The 22,294-nt window shown below is 30.0% G+C and overlaps 2 protein-coding genes across 2 annotated transcripts; one reads left to right on the top strand and one right to left on the bottom strand.

Annotated features, from left to right (window-relative positions):
• Positions 1 to 3,517: 3,517 nt before the first annotated feature.
• LOC108911402 (cardioactive peptide) lies at positions 3,518 to 20,983 on the top strand. The gene is made up of 3 exons (XM_018716334.1): positions 3,518 to 3,610; positions 9,855 to 9,930; positions 20,703 to 20,983. Exons 1-3 carry the CDS (start codon positions 3,518 to 3,520, stop codon positions 20,981 to 20,983), a joined length of 450 nt encoding a protein of 149 aa, XP_018571850.1.
• On the bottom strand, positions 11,393 to 15,557 carry LOC108911405 (beta-1,3-galactosyltransferase 5-like). Its single transcript, XM_018716338.1, has 2 exons — positions 15,464 to 15,557; positions 11,393 to 12,465 (listed from the first exon to the last, which is right to left on the bottom strand). Exon 2 carries the CDS (start codon positions 12,458 to 12,460, stop codon positions 11,447 to 11,449), a length of 1,014 nt encoding a protein of 337 aa, XP_018571854.1. The 5' UTR covers positions 12,461 to 12,465; positions 15,464 to 15,557; the 3' UTR covers positions 11,393 to 11,446.
• Positions 20,984 to 22,294: the final 1,311 nt, after the last annotated feature.

Genomic DNA, 22,294 nt, shown 5'->3' with positions numbered 1-22,294 from the left:
GTATGCTATATGTGTATATGTAACCCTGTTTACGTACCTACTCTAAAGTGTATACTTATATTAAAACGTTTTATTAAAATATCTATTGAAGAACTAAACTGTATCTTTTGAGCCTAAGCTTGTAAGAAGCTTGCTGACAAAAGAGAAAGCCAAAATCACCCGATATACATACCATTTCGTTACAGTCTGTGACTCTAAATGCTGTCAAATTGGCTTGTATATTCCTTTGTTTTTGACGCAACAGTATAAAAAATTTAATTCTTCAGGGATTAAAAGTAACTCTGTTCCTCATAATTAAAATACATTTTTAATGTATAATATAATATTTAATCAAAAGACCAAAGAGCGTTCTTCAATCTTGTAGATAATAATAATTATCCTAATAATTAAATATGCTTTAGTTCTGAAGTAATTAAATAAATAAAATAATTATTAATTTACTATTTATTATTGTTATAATTGCAAAATTGTATAATACAGGGCGTCTTGACGTGAATGGGCGTTATTTCAACAGTAGCTCTCTTAGATGAAAATAAACTAATTTAAACAGAGTTATCTTAGCACAAAAATTTGCTAAAGAAGTTATGGCGCCCAAACAATATATCTTTAACTTTTTAAGAAATTTCAATAAAATTTGTTATAAAAGGGTTTTTAGGGTAGCTGAAGGGGACATAAATTTATTTCTTACCTAAAGCATAGAGGTTGCTAAGAATACCTGAAACAATCTTTTGTGGTTTTTTGCAATTTTATTTTTAGTTGAGTTTAGTTGAGATTTTGATAAAACGAGAATGTTTTATGAAACATAAATTTATAAACAAAGTGTTCTTTGCATGTAGCTGAAGTACATCTTCTCACAGAAAAATTGTTTTAAATTTCTGCTGTTGTCAATTGCGGATAGATTGTTTTTGTTAGACTTGTATCCTAGTTAAATTTGACCTTCTTTAGGAAAAGTCTAATTAGTCTCTGTTGTGGTAAATCTCTCAACAGCATATAGAAACTATGTAAATATTAACAAGGGGTATAAGTAATAAATAATAATCTTTTTCTATAAATTGTTAATATATTTTTTAAAGAATGAAACTATTATTACTTTATTACTAAACTAAAACTTCTGTAACTCTTCAAACTGGAGTTCCTTCGTCTCATCTGCTCAGTAGTCAGAGGAAACAAATCACTAAACCAATGAACTATAAAAATTAGTATTTTGTAGGAACTATGAACTGCACTTGCCACTGATGTTTTTCAACATCCAAAAATATGATCGTTCAGATACTTACAGGGGAAGCAAAGTAGAACTCATAATCATTATAGTAGTTACATTTTCGTTAACTTCAATTAACGGACGTCAGACTTGTTGCCAGATAAAGAATGAAGGCAAATATATGTTAAGTTTGTAGTTTTATTAAATATTTTGTACAATTTCGACTAACTTACCTTTATTCAAATGTCAACGTTTAATGTTGTACATCCATTAGAATGAGGTTCCACGGAACAACATTTAGGGGCCTTCAGTAGGCGTTAACAGAAAAATTGGAAAACTATTTTTGTGAGGCACAACGTATTTTAGCGACCTATGCAACATGCTTACCTCGTTGGCAATGAATGAAGTGGGGTTACATAAAAAATTATCCATACATTTTTCCAAAATCTTTTACCGACAAAATGAAATATCGCAAAAACAAAAGATTTTATATTAGGTGTGAAGTAAACCTAAGCAAAATTGTACGAAAGTAATTTGATCTAAATCAGTTTATTTTCGGCCAAGTAAGCATGAGGGATGGCCCATTCACTTCGTTTGTTTTCATTTTTAGAATTAGGTAATAGCAAATTTAATCCATGGGCATTGAAAGTCATACTGTACCCTCTGAAATTAGTGATACAATTGGTATTTCTATGTAGTAGAATGGAGTGTCAAAAGTTTATTATTTTACGCTTTGTATTATTGTTTAACACATTTGCTGTTTGCGAAAAAATTAAACGTCATTTTAACAGTGGGAGTGGGAGTTTTAATTGATATAACTTACAATAGTATCATTCTTAAACGATAAATTTGACTTCAGCAAAGATATAATAGAATTCTAAAGATGATTTATATTTATGACTATCAACGTGACAAAATAAAGTAGGAAACATATAAATATATTGAGTTCTTACAAATTAACTTTCATAATAAGTAAAGTTACATACAAAGTACGTGAACTATCTACATAGTGTATCAAAAATTCGGAAGTAATATTAATTAATTAATGTAAGACTGCCAGCTTCATTAGAATTAGTAGTTTTGCCCGGAAGAAATAATTTCATTATAATATAGTTATAAACAATGTTTGACAATATAAAAGTTTATGTACTACTTATATGTACCAAAGTAGTTTTAAAACGAAATAATTTATGTGAGCTTGTAGCAGCAAAATTACCATTAGTTTCGAAATATGATTGATTTAAGAAGATTTTTCCAAATGAAATTAGTTTAATCATTTAAAATTAAAAACAGTTAGAAACACTTATTAAACGTATTATAAGATTAAAAAAAGGGACATTTTAAAAAAATCTAAAAGCTAGATATCCCGAGCAGAGAAAATCACAGACCATTGCGACTTACGAAAAGAATAATTTTATTAGATAAGCAAAATTTATGTCGTACTTTCTTGCTTACACTTTAAAAAAACTGCATTGTACAAAAATTTGTGCCTACATGAACATGAACTTATTCGAGTAACGCGACTGATTTGAAATCAGTTTTGTGCGTTTGTCTGACAGGTATAATTTATTAAGATTAGTGATATGGATCCGTTTTGTTAAGCTATATGTAATGATTAGTAAGCCACTTCAAGTTTCGTAACCGGCATTATTTTTAATGTTTCCTAAATTAGAATTAACGAAAATGAAAGGAAGATTTTATCAAATTTGGTTTTGTACTATTACTTATAGACAATTACTATTAATGTTAGAAGGTTGCTGGTTCTATTAGCATCTAAAATTTGCGTAATCTCCATTTTCTGATTTGTTAGTTGTTACAAGATTTTTTATTTCGAAGTTCAGTATCAAGAGAAATGACTTACCTTCAAACAAAGAGAACTATTTCTAGGATAATATCTGTAACTATACTGGAAATTTTATTATACCTAAAAAATATCGAGATATTTTGCTTAATCTCGAAACTAAAGATAACATTTTTACTTATATGTGAACAAGTTTTTCAGTTATAAGCAAATTTAAATTGCATTTTCCTCTCGAATATGAATTAGGAGAAGAATAAAAATCGATCACTTACAGCATTTCGAGTAAAATAATTCGGCCTCTCCATTTAACAATGAACAATCAAAGTAGGCAAATGATTAGAGAACCGGGGTGTTGAGCCTTGTAGTTAGAGTAGACTAAGTGGCTTTTACCCCCGCATTCCTCGCAGCCGGATGCAGAGAGTATTCCATTGTAACGGCGCGGGGGGTCGCCAATAAAGCTTATCCATTTATCACTGTTAATAATTCTCTTCTTTCATTGCTTATTTTCAGGGGACATGACCACGTCGTCGGCATTCTTCATAATCTGTGCCTGCATGGTGGCAGTTCTTCTCGTTTCGGAGGCTGAAGCTATGTTTCTTCCCAAGAGGGTAATAGGGCATTTCAAATACTTCTGAATTTTTTAGGGTTACTTTGGATAAATGTTACATAAGAGAAAAGCAAGAGCTACGCTTTCCAATAGGTTCAAAGAAATAAAAAAAATACAATTGACGTTTCGAACACTAAACTTAGTAAAGTGTAGCTCATTTATACCTGAATCAGTGACGGACACATAATTTTGTTATAGGTTAAAGGGATTGAAATTTAGAACACTTTTTGGGGTAGTTTTGATGTGCTAGTATAAGTTGAAAATCCATGAAAAGAAATTTAAAGACCAGAAAACAGCGGATAATACCGAGTTTCAGTGGCTATAGACGTTTATGACACAGGGAGATTCAAATCACAGAAAAGTTACATGGTATTTTCCGTCACAGGTACAGTGTGTACAATATTTGTTGAGATAGAATGCCAAGAAAAGAACCGAAGAAACATGCCTTCGTAACTGCAAAACACAGTATGCGGTGCAAGCTGCTATGGTGAATGCCACGCCGCGAATGTTTTTCTGCCTCGGGTGTGGAATGCGGTTAATTCCAAGAAAGTGACGCAGGGGTCTTCTTGCAATTATATCTCAACAAAATATCGTACGAACTGTAATCCTAACCGTAACTGTAATTTATTATCATATTTACACTGTAACTTCGTGAATAATGGTCGTATCGAGAAAAAAAAAAGAAGCATCTTGAAGCTTGAAGTTTCTAGTTCTGAAATCTTGAGATGAAAACATTTTTTTGAGCATCACTCTCGGCGCAATCAAGAGAAATAATTCAAGGCAAAAATTCTACATTTTTTTTTAAACTGTCCATGCGCGCACAACTTTTTTTCTGGCGTAATCAATGACAGGGTCATTTAGCCTGACTCCTCAGCTTCAATTTGTTTTTTTTTTATTTTCTGTACGATTATTTCTCATTGAGATACCTTCTATTGAGTGAAATATCACCTTTTTTTGATGATCGATATCTCATGAACTAATGTACAGCGAACGGAAGGTGGGTTTTGGAAACTAGAATCTATCCTCTTCAAGGGCCTTTTGGTATGTTTGGGAAATCGACGACTACTTTGTGAATATTGCGAAGAGTACCAATGTTTGTAGGTTTTTTTTTAGCTCAATATGCCCATGAGGTCTGTAAATTTTGAAATCGATCGGTAGAACCGTTTTTCTTTCCTGAATCGTCAAAGTTTTATAAAAAATTAAAGGAGCAGGTTTATTGCTCTGTAAACATCAATTAACCATGATTAAGATGAAAAAAAAATGCCTTATATTTCTCACAATTTTGCATCATGAAATATCGAAAAAAAAAATCAAAATTTTGAGTTTAAATAAGAAATTGTTCTTAGACTTTCGGACAATAATGTTGATGGAAAATAATCTTTTCACTTATGCAAAAGAAGATTCCTTGCATTATCAAATAGCATTTTATTGAACATTTTACACAGACAGTTTCAATATCACTATTTAAACTTTATACAATTTTGTATGGAAGTAACTAATATCAAAAAATTATACTGTACTAAATTTAGAGTCGGTAAGTCCAAGAATTAATTTATTAAAAACTGTGAGTCTGTGTATGTATTTTTGTGAATGAAATTATTTTCGTTACGTCACAAAGTGGTACGCTAGTCTACCTAGGTATCGACTTAATTTCGAGTTTAAGAATTTAAGAAGAGCAAAATGTTTAGAAAATATTAATGTTTACCATAAATTGTCTTATTTTAAACTCAATGTTTAAGTAAGGCCCGGTATAAATGATTCAAAAATTTTAATATGTAGCAACTGAATAGTAATTCAAAGATAATTTATTAAACTTAGGTAGACATTTTTTACATATACATATTTACGAGAATTTTAGATTTATTCGGCATTTGACAATCAGAATGTGCGGACACCAGAGATTGCACACAATTTTCAAAAACTTATGTGCAGGGTGTCCAATTCAAAAAATGGTGGTCAATCTCACGGATTTAGGTAGGCCTTGCAAAAATAACGACACAAGTTTATATATTTTTCTTATTCGGGCTCACCCTGTAGAGTTACTAAATCTTGAAATTGAGAGTTCAAATTCGATTTTACGTTGTAAGTTTTAGTTTTTTTTTGTTTCTTATTTTTAGGTAAAAGCTGTTATTTCTACCAATGCATTCAATTTACCGAGAGCTACTTTATAGCTATTTTATAGGCCAATTTTATAATTTTGGTCACCATTTTTCAAGACTTACGTACTTTTTTAAGTGAAGAAGATGTACTTGTTATACATATATTTCCGACATATCTTAATAATAATAAAATCTGGAAACATCAATTGGTTCTCTATGTAGTAAAATAAATGCATATTGTCAAATGTCATTTGCACAAATTTTCATGTTTTTATCGCTATTAAGATCGAAAATAATAAATCTTTATACAGTTCTAGCTCGAAATGTACACAAGCAAAGTATAACTTTTTTCACTTAAAAAATACAACCTTTAAAAAATATATAGAAAAATTTAAAAATTTGCCAATAATTTTTTTTTTTGGGGGGAGGGAGGACGCTCTACGCCCCTGGCTCCCAAATGAGGTTTGAACAAATTGAATGCATTTGCAGACATAGCATTTAATAACTTAGCTTTCATCCAAAAATTATTCAAACTTAATGAAAAAAAAAAAAACGATTTTCAACTCTTAACTTTAAAAGTAATATTTTACAGGATAAACCCGAATAAAAAAATATATATATGAACTTATAACGTTATTTTTACATGTCCTACCCATATCCGATTGATTGTTCATCGTGTCCTTGTACGTATATTTAATGGATGCTTTTAAATGAAATGATATAATCTGTATTAGCTGTTTTTGATTTTAATATGAGGTAAGTAGATTTCTTTCAAGTTCTCCATAATATGGTACATTTGATCTAATGTCTATATTTATTCTTAGTTCGAATTAAAATTTATACTGAAAACTTTTTGCAATATTTAAAAACAACCGCATAAGTACGTGTAGATATATGTAGTTTTCTTATACGTATTTATAATTTAAGAAAATTTCAAATTTAGGTATTTAAATTTTGTTTAACTTGCTTAATTTTCACATTGATTTATTTATGGCAAAACTTTATAGAGCTAACCTATTTTATTTATCTGAACACATATTCTCAGAAAAAGGTCAATATATTATAGTAATTTATTGAAATTAGTTTGATTTAATCGTTTATAAAATAAAAATAATCTTGTGAAGTCGTAACTGTTTCATTCTTATTTTCATTTCCAATAAATTGCTATAACTAGGGTATGTTTTTGCGAACTGAGCTTGTTGCTAAATTTAGGAAAAAGTTACTGGTTTTTGGTTCAATCCCAAATAAAAAAAGAATTCTTACAAAATAAAATAACCCGCATACATAAATATGATCATTCAATATACAGGGGATTACAGAATGGCGTTTTAAAAATTGTAGAGGTGAAATTCGAAACATTTTGCGATAAGGAACCTATAGCTGGAAATGTGAAATAAACATTTTACAGCAGTAGGAGGTTTTGACCTCCTATCACTTGGGTAGCTACCATTTCATCCATTGACATTATGTTACTGCTGCGGACGAAGGACTGTAAACACAGTAAACTACAGTAGTCTGCCTAAGCCTGTGTACATGAAGAGTGCTTATTGTCTTTCACACCTTTCATCCACTGACATTGTGCTGTAAACACACAACTAACCAAGTTAAGTCAGTATACAGTTGTGTGCTTATCCTGTTTTACATACTGCAGTTAAGTTCTGGCTTCATGGAGGATAATTACACATTTGGAGAATTTGCTGACATTCATTTGTGTTAAGGTGATGCTAGCGTGAATGCCAGTGCAGCTCGTTGATTGTACGCAGGAAGGTACCCAAACAGACGACTTCCTAGCAACCCATTATTCACCAATGTTGATCGTCGACTTAGGAATACAGAAACCGTGTCATCTGATACACATCAGGCAAATGCAAAGAGACAGACACGAACCCCTGAATTTGAAAACATTATGGAACATGCATTAAAGAACTTGCACACGTGCAGCTGCCCACGTAATGCACGTGGATTACGTAAGTGTCTGGCAGGTTTTGCACGATCAGCCAATTCAGTCTGATTTTAGTGTATAGTACTGTGGAAACTTTACTTCACATTTCTAGCTATAGGATTCTTATTGCAAACTGTTTCATCATCTACAATAATTTCCAAAATTTTCAAAACGTCATTCTGTAACACGCTGTATAATAATAATTATGTGATGTGGTAAAATATCTGTGATAAAAGAGAAAGTTATCTTAATCTCAACAAAAAATTAGATATAGCATACATTTGTATCATTTAGATCTCATTCTAACGTTGTTTATTTCGTATACTGTTATTATTCTTATGCAGCAAGTGATTCACATAAAATTCCCTGACTCCTTAATTAGAATAACTGAAAGAGATTTTTTGATTCTGTTAGCGCCAGCTGATACTATGAACATCGTAGATGGCGTTGGAGTCAGAAGAAATTTTTATTTCTCAGAATTTTGAAAAGTGATTTATCCACATTACCACTAAATTTTAAGAAAATTGTGTCACAAAAAAGATTTTGAAAATTCAACAGTTTTACATATCACGTGATAAAGGTAAAGACAGTCGAAATTCATAATAGTTTTGAGCTCTTAAAATTGAACTGAATTATTATTAATAAATAACAATAAAATTTAAAATGTTTAAGAATTATTTTAAGATTTGAATGAAGCAATTTATTAAATAAAATAATAAATTGGATAGACTTTAAAATACCTTTTCTGCTCATTCAATAAAATAATTTCTTAATAAAACTTCAATTGTATTAAGTTTGACTGTTTGATCAAGACAACTTTTTTAGTATGTTGGAAGGATGCTATAGTCTTCCTTAAATTTAAAAATTCTAAATGTACTGATTATTCTATAGTCCTATTTAGTATACCTGTCTACCTTTCCAAACATTTTAGTAAGTATTGTTTATGAACAGCTTATTCTTGTTTTGGGAAGAATAAATGTTTTATCTCCAACTCAATTAAGATTTAGAAAAATCATCTACTGCACTATTATACATATATGAATTATGAATTATATAGACCGCGTGATAATAGTGAAATCGTTTGTCTTGTGTTGTTTGAGTAGTTAGAAAATAAATGAGAATTTAGACAGTATTATTATATTAGTATCTAGATTGATAGGGAAGGGGAATTTTTGTTAATAGAGTAAATGTGAAACTCAAACACATCTGCAAAAACTTCTAAGCCTATTTTAATGATCAGCTTTACCAAGCATGTAATTTTTTTTTTTACTTATAAAGTCGTATGCTATATTCCTTTAACTTTATTTTTATAAAGTTTGATCAACTTCAGAAGTTAAATTAAAGTTATGTCTACCATTACATCCCTGGTAGCAAAATCTTGCACAAGACACTTATACAAGAGTGCTGTGTACCTATTGCTGAAATTAGCATCAGGTTTACTGCAAGATTCATTGTGCAATTGTCTTGATCAAAGCTTTCAATGGATTTGATTCAGGGCACTTGAGCACAAAGGGGTAAATTAAAGCAAGTGACTATGTTGCAAACTTACATTAGAATTAAGTAAGACATATTGTACTTGACTTATATTCACCCCTTTGGACTCAAGTACTTTCGGTTAAGTCTGGTGCAAGTATTGTAAAAGTATCTTGCATAAGAAACGATATAAATTTCAGCAATAGACACAAAACAATCTGACACAATTTGGCTATTTCAAGTAAACTTGAAACAACTTGTATTAGAATTGCACACGATTGTACTACCAATTTAATTAAAATATATAAAGCCTACAGAGTACAAAATGCATCAGACCTTCTTTAAGTTTACGAAAATCATATCAAATTGCATTAAATGTAATCAATCTGCAAGTGGTACAATTCAATCTGTTTCGAGTAACTTGATTATGCAGTAATCTTAAAAATTATTAAATTTTTCGATAGTTATTTATAGAACATATTTAGCTTAAAATTTGATTGTAGCGAAGATAAACCATTTGTCAAAATTCCTGCACATTTCTTTTGATTCCAGTGGCATCGATATCAATTTATACTCGAAAACTTCTACTTGACTTCTTAATTGACGTCATCGATTAGTTTTTACAGAATCTACAAATTTCTTTGCGTCATTAGTTGTTGAATCGGAATGTTTTATGTGAATCACCCAGTAAATATAGTTTATCAAGAATACAGTAATTGTATTTTATCCAGGGGTCGGCACCTTACCCCACCAGAGAGAGAGTGTTCATTGAACCGGACAAACGTCCTTTCTGTAATGCCTTTACAGGTAAGTAAAAAAAAAGTGTTACCATTATTGATTACAAAAATCGGAAATAACAAATGGCTATATAAATCATATCTATAATTTAATTTGAAAATATTTTGGATGTAGGTATATTTAAAGCAGTTAAATAATCTGAATCATTTTAAAATAAATACATTTTTTACATACAGCGGCTTACACACGCCAAACTTTGTCTGTTGAAAGGACTCCTCAAAATAAAAAAAGATGTTTATTGAAAGTATCGCAATAATCGAAAATTTTCGAATATACCAATCATTGATGAATATACGGTAAGGAATATGTAATAAAAACACCAGAATTTTGATGCCACGGGTTATTTTTGAAATTGAACACATAAAATTATGTAAAATGTTATTTCTAAGAAAAAAGTACCATACTTTATTCTAAAAATGAGCTGTAATGATATTTATTGCACAAAAATAATGTTATATATTTGAAATGTCATAATCAAAACTACAAAAACATCACTGACGTAGAAATTTTATTTTGCTTTTTAGATAATTGATATAATAGTTAATATGTAAAATAGTATTTGGAAAGCTGGGCGCAATTGGACTCATTTGTTTGGACCTTGTAAAGAACATAATGCAAGACCGGAAGTTTGGTGCAAAATTTATAAAAAATTGCACCAAAAAACTTTTTTATAATATAATATCTATTAATGCAACCTATATCCCTTATCTAAATCATTTAATGTTTGTTCTATACAAATATAATTTATTTGCTGTTAGTCGGTTTATTGTTAGTTATATAAGCAAATTTTACTGAAACGCTCTTATTGTGAAAGATCATATTCTACCGTAACCTTTTATCCGATGAAAGCGTTTCATTTATAAAATGGTTTTATTCTAGCTGATAAAAAATATGAAATGGAACAAAGCTATTTTTTAGAAGCCACATCAAAAAGTTTGTTCAAGTGGGAATGGTTTCTAAAACTATTTGGTTTGGTCTTTACATAAGAAACGATTTATATAAGTATGTATTTATTTAGTAGAAAAAACATTGCCATATTCAACAGTTTTCATGAAATAAGTATACATATGTAAATTTATAAATAAATAGATAAAGACTGAGTTTTTAAATACACAATGCAAATGTTTCATTAAATTTAATGACGTTGTGTATTTTGTTATTAGGATTATAGAGGTAATAATCTTTTATTATTATATTTATATAAAATAAAAAAGATAAATTAAAAACGTAGTTAATGAAGTCATGGCATAAATTATGAAGTAAAGCAGAACATACACTACTTTTAAAAGTATGTATTAAGGCGAAAAAATTTGTATGGTATTGACAAATAATTTTGACTGCAATGAGTTATAAAAAGCCCCTGTTTATTCAGTTCTAACAGCTTTTTAATTAGTCCACAGAAGATAAATAAACGCAGATATTAAAACTTTTAAAAACATTTTATTTCAAAAAGTAAAAATATAATACTGACAGTTTAGCTACGATAGAAAAATAAATTAACTAATTATAAAATTATTCAAAACCACTAATTGTAGTCGAGATAATCTAATATAGTCTTTGATGTATGGCTTCTACCAAATTTCCATAAAGATCTAATTTGATTTTCATTCAAATTAATTCTCCCAATCAAAAATGGTTTAGTAATATTGGTAAATGACAAATCAACGATATTATGAACATCTGCAGTAGACAGTACTAAATGTTCAATACCTATATGGGTAATATTGGACTGTTTGGCACATATTCCAGTAACGAATACATCATCTACCCAAAAGAATTTAGTTTTTTGAGCCATCTCGTATAGAGTTGATATAACATTTTGAGGGTAAAATATTGCAAAACCCCCACAATGTGTCGGATAATTTTTCGCCGGGTAATCTTCCAAGGATGTCGCCCATTTTCCTGACCTTAATACGGTAGGATTGCGTATTCTTGAACATAGTATTTTCGTTGGTTGTCTATTTTGGCAGATATAAGTAGCTATAAACATTTTCAAAGTAGGAATATTAACGAAAACATCATCATCCACCTTTAATACAAATTTAGCCTGAGAACAATGGTATACGGCGTATTTCAAACCCATTACGTGTTTATAAGTAAGGTTGTGGTAGGTATCCACAAAATTTCCTTGAAGTAAGTCACTATGCTGCTTACTTTCTTCTTCAAGTTTCTCTTGAATATCCTTGCCGTTAGCTGTCCCTACTAAAAACAAAAGTCTTATGTCATCGTCGTATTGGCCCCAAGTTTCTCTGATGACTTTTCTGTTATTGAAATGATTGGTTGCGGAATGAACTAAAATTAACAAAGGTTCTTCGTCTCCGATACAGATTAATGGAAGCATATTAAATGTAAAGTTTATATTTACTAAATGTGTATAATCTGATGCTAATGAAAAGGCCGATTTCAGTTGCACTGTTTTTAAAATGTATCTAGTCCTTGGGTGGTCCAATAATAATATTAATAATGGCAGACAAAATATTATTCCACATATTACCAATATTTGTTTTCTGGTTACAAGTTGGCCTCTCACTTTCAACATATTTCCTGAAAAAAATACATTCTATGGAGTTCAGGGTTTCAATATTTTATTTATGATCATCAAGTGTTTGAAGCTTTTGAATAACAATAATTTAAAGATATTTAGGCATATGGTAAAGAAGGACAAAGTCAATTAAGTAGCTAATTTATATAATTATTTATCAAAATCTCGCATTTTAAAATGCATGTCCTGTTTCGCTGCATCGTTTTATGGAAATATCTAACAGACATGTTGATTTCTTTGACGTGCATATATATTATGGAAAGTGGTGACCATATTATTTTTAAGAAATACACATGCGGTGAATATTTACGGTGTTTGTATATTTTTTATAATTTTCCATGAGGGCTAGATAAAATATTTCTGTCATTTGAGGTTTAATTTAATATGAAAATCATATTTTATTTACCATTATTTTTCTTTCATTACATTATTTTATTAATTTTTGGCCAATAGCGTCCTTATTATACTGAGAAAACGCAAGTCTTATCGCTGACAACACCACACATGGTTTTATCGGTGATAAAATATTAAATTAAAAATGTCATTCGTCAATGGTATTATCAAAATATTTTTCAGGATTTAAAATTTCTAAAAGATAAAATCACTGGTGCATCTTCATATCTTTTTTAATTATGTAACATTCAATTCTTTCAGCTTCGGTATCGAAGTTTAATCAATTAAAAAATATATATTTTATTCGTGATTTTATTAAGAAAAACAAAGGCTCTTTTATGATAAGGATGTTCCACGTAAGATGCATTCTTCCACAACTTTAGTAATATGAATAATACATATAAACAAACATTTAAACATTTCAAATAAAAGTTGGGCTTTTATTAAAATTTTTCGATTATACGTGGTGTCTCATTTCCTTTGGGTGTTAAAGGAAAGTTCCTATTACTTCATTCTTTAAGTCCGTACTGAATTTAAAATCTACATTGATAAATAAATATTCGTTGGTTGATCAAATATCCCTGATAACAGGATGTGGTTGTTATCGTTCGTTTGAGCTTGCAAAAAAAGGGTCTTCTGTATTAGTTGCTTAACGCATTTCAAATCGCAAACTAGTAATTAAGGACATCGGAATTTCAGGTTCCAAGTGACGACTATTGTTTTTTTTTTAAGAATTCTATGTTAAATTGGACAGAAAGAGGCAAATAATTTCCTTTCGTTTTATTAAAGTATGTTGGGATATGCTTCTTATAGTTTGCTAAATGTTTGCGGTTATTCATATAGACTACAAACCCATCGGAAATTTTCAAGGGGTCATTTGACCCAGTATGAATTACTTATAAAGCAATACTACCATATATAACAATAACAGAAACTATGCCGTCAATTCTTGTTGATACAATTGAGTACACAGGTAAGCTAAACCTGTCCACCAAGGGGGCTGGTTTTCGACAAAACATTTTTGTACGGCATTTCTAAAGTATATAGGTTATACAAAAAAAATGAACCTCGACCTATTGCAATACAAAAATAGCAACACTGGAAGCCAGGAAAATGTTTGATTTTCTGAAAATTTTGGCCCGATTTTTGGTGATTTACACAGTACGGCATTTATGAAAGTTTCGGATTGATACGTAGATAACTTTTTTAGTGACGCCGTACGTATCTGCTGATACAGGGGTTAGATATGCAGGGTGCAACCCTCTATTTGTAAGTAGCGTATGGGGGGTGATTTGAACCAACATCAAATTCACTAATTTTAATTCTATTTTATAAAATAATGATATTTTTGGCCATGCCGTACATTTTTCATGAAACATGTGCTTACTATAGGAAAATTAATTTCCCTCTCAAAGGTAGGATTTCACGGTAAAAAATTTTTGTACTCATTAATATATTTTGATAATACTGACAACAATAATCAACAAAAACAAAATTCCGTACAAAAAAAAATGGTTCCAAATGTTTTGAAATATATTTTTGCAAATAAGTATTACTTGCAAAAATTGATTTTATTTTTACTACTATTTTCTCCTTAATACAAACTATTTACTACTGTACGGCCTTTCTATAATAAGACTTACAATATGATATAGAATTTTTCAGTAATGCCGTACATATTTGTCGATACAGGAGTGATAAACCCCTGATGCAAACTCCTATTCTGACCTTATGGTTTTCGATCACTGAAAAATGGTTGGCATTGTTGGTAAAACATTATTTGAGATGTAAAATAATTTTTAAGTAATATGCCGTTAAAAACCATAGGTCGATATGAAAATGATTAATTTTATTTTGAAAAGCTTATATATTAATTTTTTTTTTTCACAGCAATCTTAAAGTTGTATTTTTAACAAATGCACTTTTAAATTATGTTTACTAATTTTAAACATATATTGTATGCCAATGGCTTCATCACAATTTTTGCACAAATAAACTGTTCAAACAATTGTAACAGAAATTGTAAATATGCAACAGCGAGGGTACTGTTACTTCAAAACATACATATATCACTGTTTTAAATGTAAGTATTTATATAGGAATTCTCATGAATATTGTATATTTATTTAAAAATAATACTTTCTTGCACGTCATTTCTATGTTAAAAATGTTACAGTTCTTTTCATACCTGAATGAATTACTTTTTTAAAAGGGTACCTACTAAATAACACCGAAATGGTAAGACTTAGTTAGACTCAAAACGTTTTATTAAGGCAGACGCGAAAAAAAAAATACAATTTAAAACGTATATTAAAGCTTTCTTTTTAGAGTAACATGATGAATTACCTCTATTAAATTTTTGGAATGGACCCTATAAGATAACATATTTAATAATAATAATCATAGTAAAGCCAAAATATTATATTATAAATTAATTAAAAAAGTTATAAATCCCACATTTAAATATTTAATTGTAGAATCAATTGAAATAAAACACAGATTTTCTTAAGATAACAATATGATCATTTATTATTATCATAATGTATTCTGCGAATTATTATTTTTAATATATTTGACTCATAACCCATAACACAAAGGGGTACTCACTTGTGTGTGGTCACTGTAAATAAACACTAACAGTTTCATGGACAACATATCAGTGAACTAGGAATAGGTGTTCACATTGTGGCTTACATGTTGAGATAAGATATGTTAAAGTGGAAGTGTGCCTCATTTGTGGCGTTTTGGTAGAAAACGTAAAAATACGCATATTCATGCAATATCAATATTTAAATTTGTGTGTACATATACAGTAACATTAGTTATAAACCTATCGTTTAAAGTTAGGGAGTTATGAAAACTGTTTGATTGTATCTTTTGATTGACTGTTTTAATGTAAAAGAATATTCGTTCAAATTATTAACTGACTAACCTTTATATAAGAATTTTTATTCAAATTTTTGAAAAATGGTTAAGTATTTCTTATAATAACAATAGTGAAAATAATAAATTTGATTAATGTAAAAATTAACTTAATTTAGGATATAATATTCAATATTTAATATTAATGGTATTAAATATGAGAATCATACCATATACTTTTCATAGTTAGAGATCATTTCAATTATTTTACTCAATCAAGTTACTCAAAGATTTTGGGCGTTGCAAATAGTACGAGGTCTGGTCATAAAATAACTGAACTTTATTTTTTTAAACTTTTTTTTATATATTATTGGTCCTTGACTCCATCAAAATACTTCCCTCCCCTATTTGCACACTTTTTCCAACGGCGTTCCCATTTCGCAAAGCAGTTCTTGATCATTTCATTTGAAATAGTCTTCAAAGTATGTGACAAATTTTCTTTGACGTTATTAATAGTCTGAAAACGGCCTCCTTTTAGCACTGATTTTAATTTCGCAAATAAGGAGAAATCGCGACGAGTCAGGAGGGTGGGGGAGGACAGTAATCTGATTTTAGGCACAAAACTGATGAATTGAAAATGCTAAGTGTGCGCATTGTCATGGTGCAAGAACCATGAGTTGTCCGTCACAACTTTGGTCCCTTTTTGCTGATTTTTTGACGTAACCGTTGTAAGACGCCTTAATAGTATAGTTGTTACGATATCAATTGGATCCTGTGAATCTTAAAGCACATGACCGTCTGCACTTCTCTTAAAATTTCTTCCTGTGCTTTAGCCATTATTTGTCTCGTAATTTATACTCTAATAGCCATTGGACGAGTACGGTATTAGTAGACCAGTCCGCCTGATGTAGAATCTACGGCGGCACGCTGGTTGTCAAAGAAAACCTGTATTGGTCCACTAGGTCGTAAATATTTTTTTGCATGGTATTTTATAATTAGTTTTGTGTTCAACGCTGTTCACTTGGTTTTGCCAGTGCAGTAAAGAGCAGTGCTTGGCGTTGTTGTTTATTGGTATAATAAGTATTATTAATTATTAGTTAATATTATTATTATTTGTTCATATCGTAACCAGTAATTTAGCATGGCTTTCTGGAGACCCTTTGAAACGGAAGATAACGATATAACGATAACGCATGACCATTATATGTTTGATTTGCTCAACGTGGGAATTATCAGTTGAAGTTCAAAGCCTTCTTGACCGAGGATTACCTACAATTGACTGACGACCACTTAATTCGAGAAAACTATTCATATGACCCAGAGCATCATCTCCGTAAGCTTGCTTCAAAAATGAAAAACGTTTCCGTGAAAGTTTTCCCTAGTTTCACACAAAATTTTGCTCCAGTTTGTTACAAAAAATCGCATAATTCAAAAATCGTCACTAACACTTAAACACGTTGCATTCACATAACAATTTCACGAAAACTAATTGAGATATCAAAAATCCAAGAACATGTGGTTATAGAGGAGGTTATGCGTAACGCAATGCTGCCAACCTTAAAAAGTTCGGTTATTTTCTGAACCGACCTCGTATCTAGTTACATAAAATATTGTTTGCATTTGGCAAATAGCAATAAAACTTAATAACGTAAAGACTGCAATGTAAACTGAGGTGTAATATTTTATTATCTGTTTGCCAGACAATATTTCTTTTGTTTTGATGTGGTACAGATAAATAGATTATGCATCCAGATCCCAACCTACATCTAATAAGTTTTATTTTAAAATATGCAATAAATATGTTGAGACAAACATTAAGGCGTAGATTTCAAAATAAACAAAAAGACAACACCAATAGCACCACCGATTTACGATTACTATGCTCTACGATCCTTCAAATGTGAGATGCAGAACGTAGAAATTTCAATTATTGTTTTAAGCTACGTGATGTTGGAAAAAATCTTTTTTGCATTTCCAACCACAAAATTTTTGCTGAAGTGATTTATTAATTCTCCATTCTAAATTTAATTCTAGCGTTAGAAAAAGAGGATATTGTAAAAGAAACTGAAGTAAGAAAAACCCGAGACAGAAAAGAAATAAGATAACCAAAGAAGAAACTTTGAGTTAAAGAGAGAGTTCAAATATTTTTAAAGACATTCAAATTCATTACTTTGCGTTATTAAATCCATCATGTTTTTTTAGACTATTACAAATAAACTGGTGCATTTTATAGATAAAGTTGGTATATGTTAGAAATCGCAAAAATATAAAATACAACCCTCACGAAATTTTGTTTTTTACATAAAAAGTATTACAGAAAAATTTCGGAGAATTATTTCCAAATTGTATTCTTTGTTTTGATTCGATATTATCCCTCATTATAAATTACATAAAATTTATTGCACTACAAATCCATTGTTATGTTTTGTTGTAATTTTTATTCTACATAATTCTTAATTCTAATTCTTATTTTACTCCAATTTTTAAATTTCATTTCATTCATTTTCACAGCTCCACAAAAAAAAATCGAAAAAATTACTTCTGGAGTTTGACTCTGTCTGCCACATGTTTTCGAGGTCGTTGAATCTGAATCAATTTAACCCCATCACGTCAGAATTTTTCATAACCTCAAAAAATATGCCTAACACACCAATAAATCCTCTATCCATTTACTACTCAATTCCTATAACCCTATAACCCCTTAATCCTATAACCCTTTAAGCCCGTAACTTCGAAATCCCATAAACTCGACACCCATAACCCGGTAAGAAAGAGACTTTCGTTGGGGGAGCCTACGTTTTGCCGAAATGAGGAACAACGACGAGGATGTAGAAGGCTACTATTCCCTTTGGGGTGCCTTATTAGATACTTGGATTGTAAACACACATAAGTAGTACAACAATGATGTAAGAAGTTTCGATTCATGACAATTCGTGCATAAGTCTATTCTTGACTGGATTTTGAGGTGATGAAGCTATGGTGTTATGGGATTATTGGGGATTATTGGGGAATATGGGTTTAAGGCTTAAGAAGTACATATGGCTCGAACATAGGTACTGTGTTTCAGGGCTTAAAGGCGTAAGTCTCTTTCTTACCGGGTTATGGGTATCGGAGTTATGAGGTTTCGAGGTTACGGGGTTTAAGGGTTAAAAGGTTATAGAATTAAGAGGTTATGGGGTTATAGAGTTATAGGAGTTGAGTGGTCAATGGATAAAGGATTTATTGGGTTTTTGGGCCTATTTTTTGAGGTTATGAAAAATCTTGATGTGATTAAATGGATTCGAATTTAGAGCCCCCGAAAACATATGGTAGACATAGACATACCCCAGAGATAATTTTTTTGATTTTTTTTTTTTTTTTGGAGCTGTGTTATTGTTAACTGACAATACCAATAGTAGTAAATCTGATAGTTTGTTTAATAATTCTTTTTATCATCCATTATCTCTCAGTTTTGCCACAAATCAATAAAGTTCCTAAAAACAATTATTTAATTTTTTCCGTTTGTGTACGCCATTATCTTTCGCATAAAAAATTGCGAATTTAGTTCTAACATGAATCTACTTTAAATCTGAGGCCAGTGCCAGACTAACAAATGTTCGTCAAATTTATTTGATCAAAACAGTTTGATGCCATCATTTTGACGCTAAAATTAATTTAAAACAACTGTTGTATTTTTGTCAAACTGACTATTTTTGTTACTCAAATTACTTTCTACTTTCTAATGTATTAAAAATGATATAAAGTTTTTTTTAATATCATACAAGTCTCTCTTTGGCATTCTGTTTAGAATCTAAACAGAATCTAAACTTTAGATAAATCTATTAGCATTCTTATCTCTTGGCTTGTTTAGCTCATATTTTACAGAAAATAAAATGTATTTTTTCAGAAGTAAAAAACCATAATCACAATTGTGCGAAATAGTTACCCATTCAAATTACGTTTGTTTGATGTATCGCAGGGTCATTTCGAAATTCAAATTTAGCCACTATCTTAATATAATTGTAAGAAAGTACAATAGATTTTAGTTGCTATGACATTGACCAAATAAGTCCGAACAAAATAATTTGATGGACTGACAATCTATCTTCATAAAAAAAATAAGTTGAAATTTTTTGATCTCATTAAATATTGAATTTAAACAAATTAAATAAGTGTACTTAATAGTGTAATTACGAGTCTTCAAAGAACGAAAGTCTTTATTGCCTCAAGTTATCTTAATACAATTGAACACCTGGTGCAAGAAGACGATAAAGATTTATTTTACCTTAGTATTTATTGTTGTAATTCTATTTTGTTAAATAAATATAATATTTGCATCTGAAATTTTCGTATAAATAACGATCATATGCCCAAAAAGAAGAAATGTATAAGTAATAATCAAAAACGTTTTTCTGTATAAAAAATGATTAAATAGTTACATACTACTTATGAAAGTAAATAAATACAATACACAAACGTAACACATATGTTGTGCAAAAACAGAATAAGCGACATAATTTATTCTTGCACCAGTCTATAGCAGCTGATAACTGATTTTATCTTGTGGGNATAACGATCATGTGCTCAAAAAGAAGTGTAAGTATAAGTAATAATCAAAAACAAGTTACATACTATTATGAAAGTAAATAAATACAATACACAAAACTAACACATATGTCGTGCAAAAACAGAATAAGCGACATATTTTATTCTTGCACCAGTCTATAGCAGCTGATAACTGATTTTATCTTGTGGGCCTATATTTTTTTCAATTATCTTCAAAGAATTCAATTATTAGAATTTCAATTATCACAAAAAAATAATAATAAACATTATTCGAAGTCCAATAATTTGTTAAGCAGGCAAAATTGTAATATGTCGGCTTATTTCCATCCAAGGAGTACGGCCCATTTGTTATCGGATACGTGTATTGGTAACATCACAGTTATGCTCTGTATTTTTAATTTTTTAATATGTTTTACAATTATTGCATCAATGTTTTAAGGCTGCGGTAAGAAACGATCCAATTTACCAGCCCTAACTGACAAGGGTGAGGAGATGGACGAAACCATAAACAGTCTACTAGAACTGAGCGCAGAACCGGCAATTGAGGACCTCTCTCGACAGATCATGTCGGAAGCGAAGCTCTGGGAAGCTATACAGGAAGCGAACGTGGAACTGAACAGGCGCAAGCAGCAGAACTCGGTTGAAAGCACGGAAGATGACGTGGCAGTGCCAGCCAAGAGCGCCACAGCCAGTTGCGCTTTGCCTCCCTGCTATATCTAAAAACTGAGGACTTGCTACCCTTTTTTATGTTTCATTGTACGTTTTGACTAAATCTTAATTGTATTAATAATACTCTAGGGTGTTGACTGGAGCTATAACTATTGATTTAAGGAATATCATAAATAATTTAATAAATATATTCCTCTTGCGGAACAATATTTTATAAATTTTTTAAAAGTAATGTTGGGCCTATCGGTAGATCCACAACTAATTAAATTATGGTAAATTTTATAAACTTTTAAGTTACTAATCTCTACTTTAGTAAATATAATTTCAAAGATAGATTGGTTTAGAATTGTAATGAGTTTCCTTGAATATTAAATGTTCAGTTTTGTTACTACGCGTCGTAACAAGTTGTCGGGACGACTTAAAAATGCCAATGAATTTTCATAACAACGAAAATAAGAAAACGAAGTACTTTTAGAGATGGTACTACCATATACAGAGTGTCTCTTTACTGAGTTCCATAAAAAGATTTCACAGCTTGAAGGTGTCTGGTTGGTGTTTTTGTTAAAATATTCTCAAAATCAGTTGAATCACGAATTTGAATAATAAAAGAATGAGTTGTGTGAACTCAGTTTTTCCTAACCTTGTCATGCCTTCTATGGGTGTCATAATTAACCCCAATTTATTTGAACTTGTGTTAATTTTGATATAGGAATATTATGTAGACATTTAACAGTCGAATTAAGGGAAATTCATAATCAAAAGTTATTAGATATTCAGTTATTATAAAATGATTCTAAGTCATGTTCATAAGTAATATAGTGATATAGTTTTCTATTTGAAAATACTGCATTTATTTGAAAGGAAGCTACCAATAGGTCTAATTTCGTAATTAATTAATTATTTTTATATACGGCAGTGCTATAACAAAATCTGTATTTAAAATATCTAAATTGGAGAGATTTCAGACTTTCAAAATATGTAACTTAGATTTCCAAAACCTGAATTTTACAAAACAAGTTTTAGCACTATGTAATTTAAATTTAAACATTTTGCGCGTCTATGTAAAAAGAAAATACTTGCACCAATTCTTTAAATACTGTTGCAAAATGTTCTGGAGGTGACGCACGCAAATTTTATGTGTTATATTTATCTGACTGCCAGTTTAATGTCTAAGTAATAAGAATAAAATAAAATATGATAAATCGAAAACATTGTTTTGATTTCTAAAATATGTTTGCTGCAAAAATGAGGTCATTTCTTTGAGTTAAATCTATATAATATTTAATTACTCATAAAATAATATTAAAGTGAGGGGATGGCGAAGTATTTTAAAAAATTTCTAAACCCAAGAACTTTCATTAA

Source organism: Anoplophora glabripennis, unplaced genomic scaffold (genome assembly GCF_000390285.2).
Source record: "Anoplophora glabripennis isolate ALB-LARVAE unplaced genomic scaffold, Agla_2.0 scaffold563, whole genome shotgun sequence".
Lineage (NCBI taxonomy): Eukaryota > Metazoa > Arthropoda > Insecta > Coleoptera > Cerambycidae > Anoplophora > Anoplophora glabripennis.
This window is presented reverse-complemented; position numbering and strand designations above follow the sequence as displayed.

Excerpts from the sequence above, each read along its gene's own strand:
- LOC108911402 (XM_018716334.1), top strand. The coding sequence starts at position 3,518 with ATGACCACGTCGTCGGCATTCTTCATAATCTGTGCCTGCATGGTGGCA. Across the intron at positions 3,611-9,854 it reads CTATGTTTCTTCCCAAGAGG|GGGTCGGCACCTTACCCCAC; the intron begins GTAATAGGGCAT and ends TATTTTATCCAG. Across the intron at positions 9,931-20,702 it reads TTTCTGTAATGCCTTTACAG|GCTGCGGTAAGAAACGATCC; the intron begins GTAAGTAAAAAA and ends CAATGTTTTAAG.
- LOC108911405 (XM_018716338.1), bottom strand. The coding sequence starts at position 12,460 with ATGTTGAAAGTGAGAGGCCAACTTGTAACCAGAAAACAAATATTGGTA.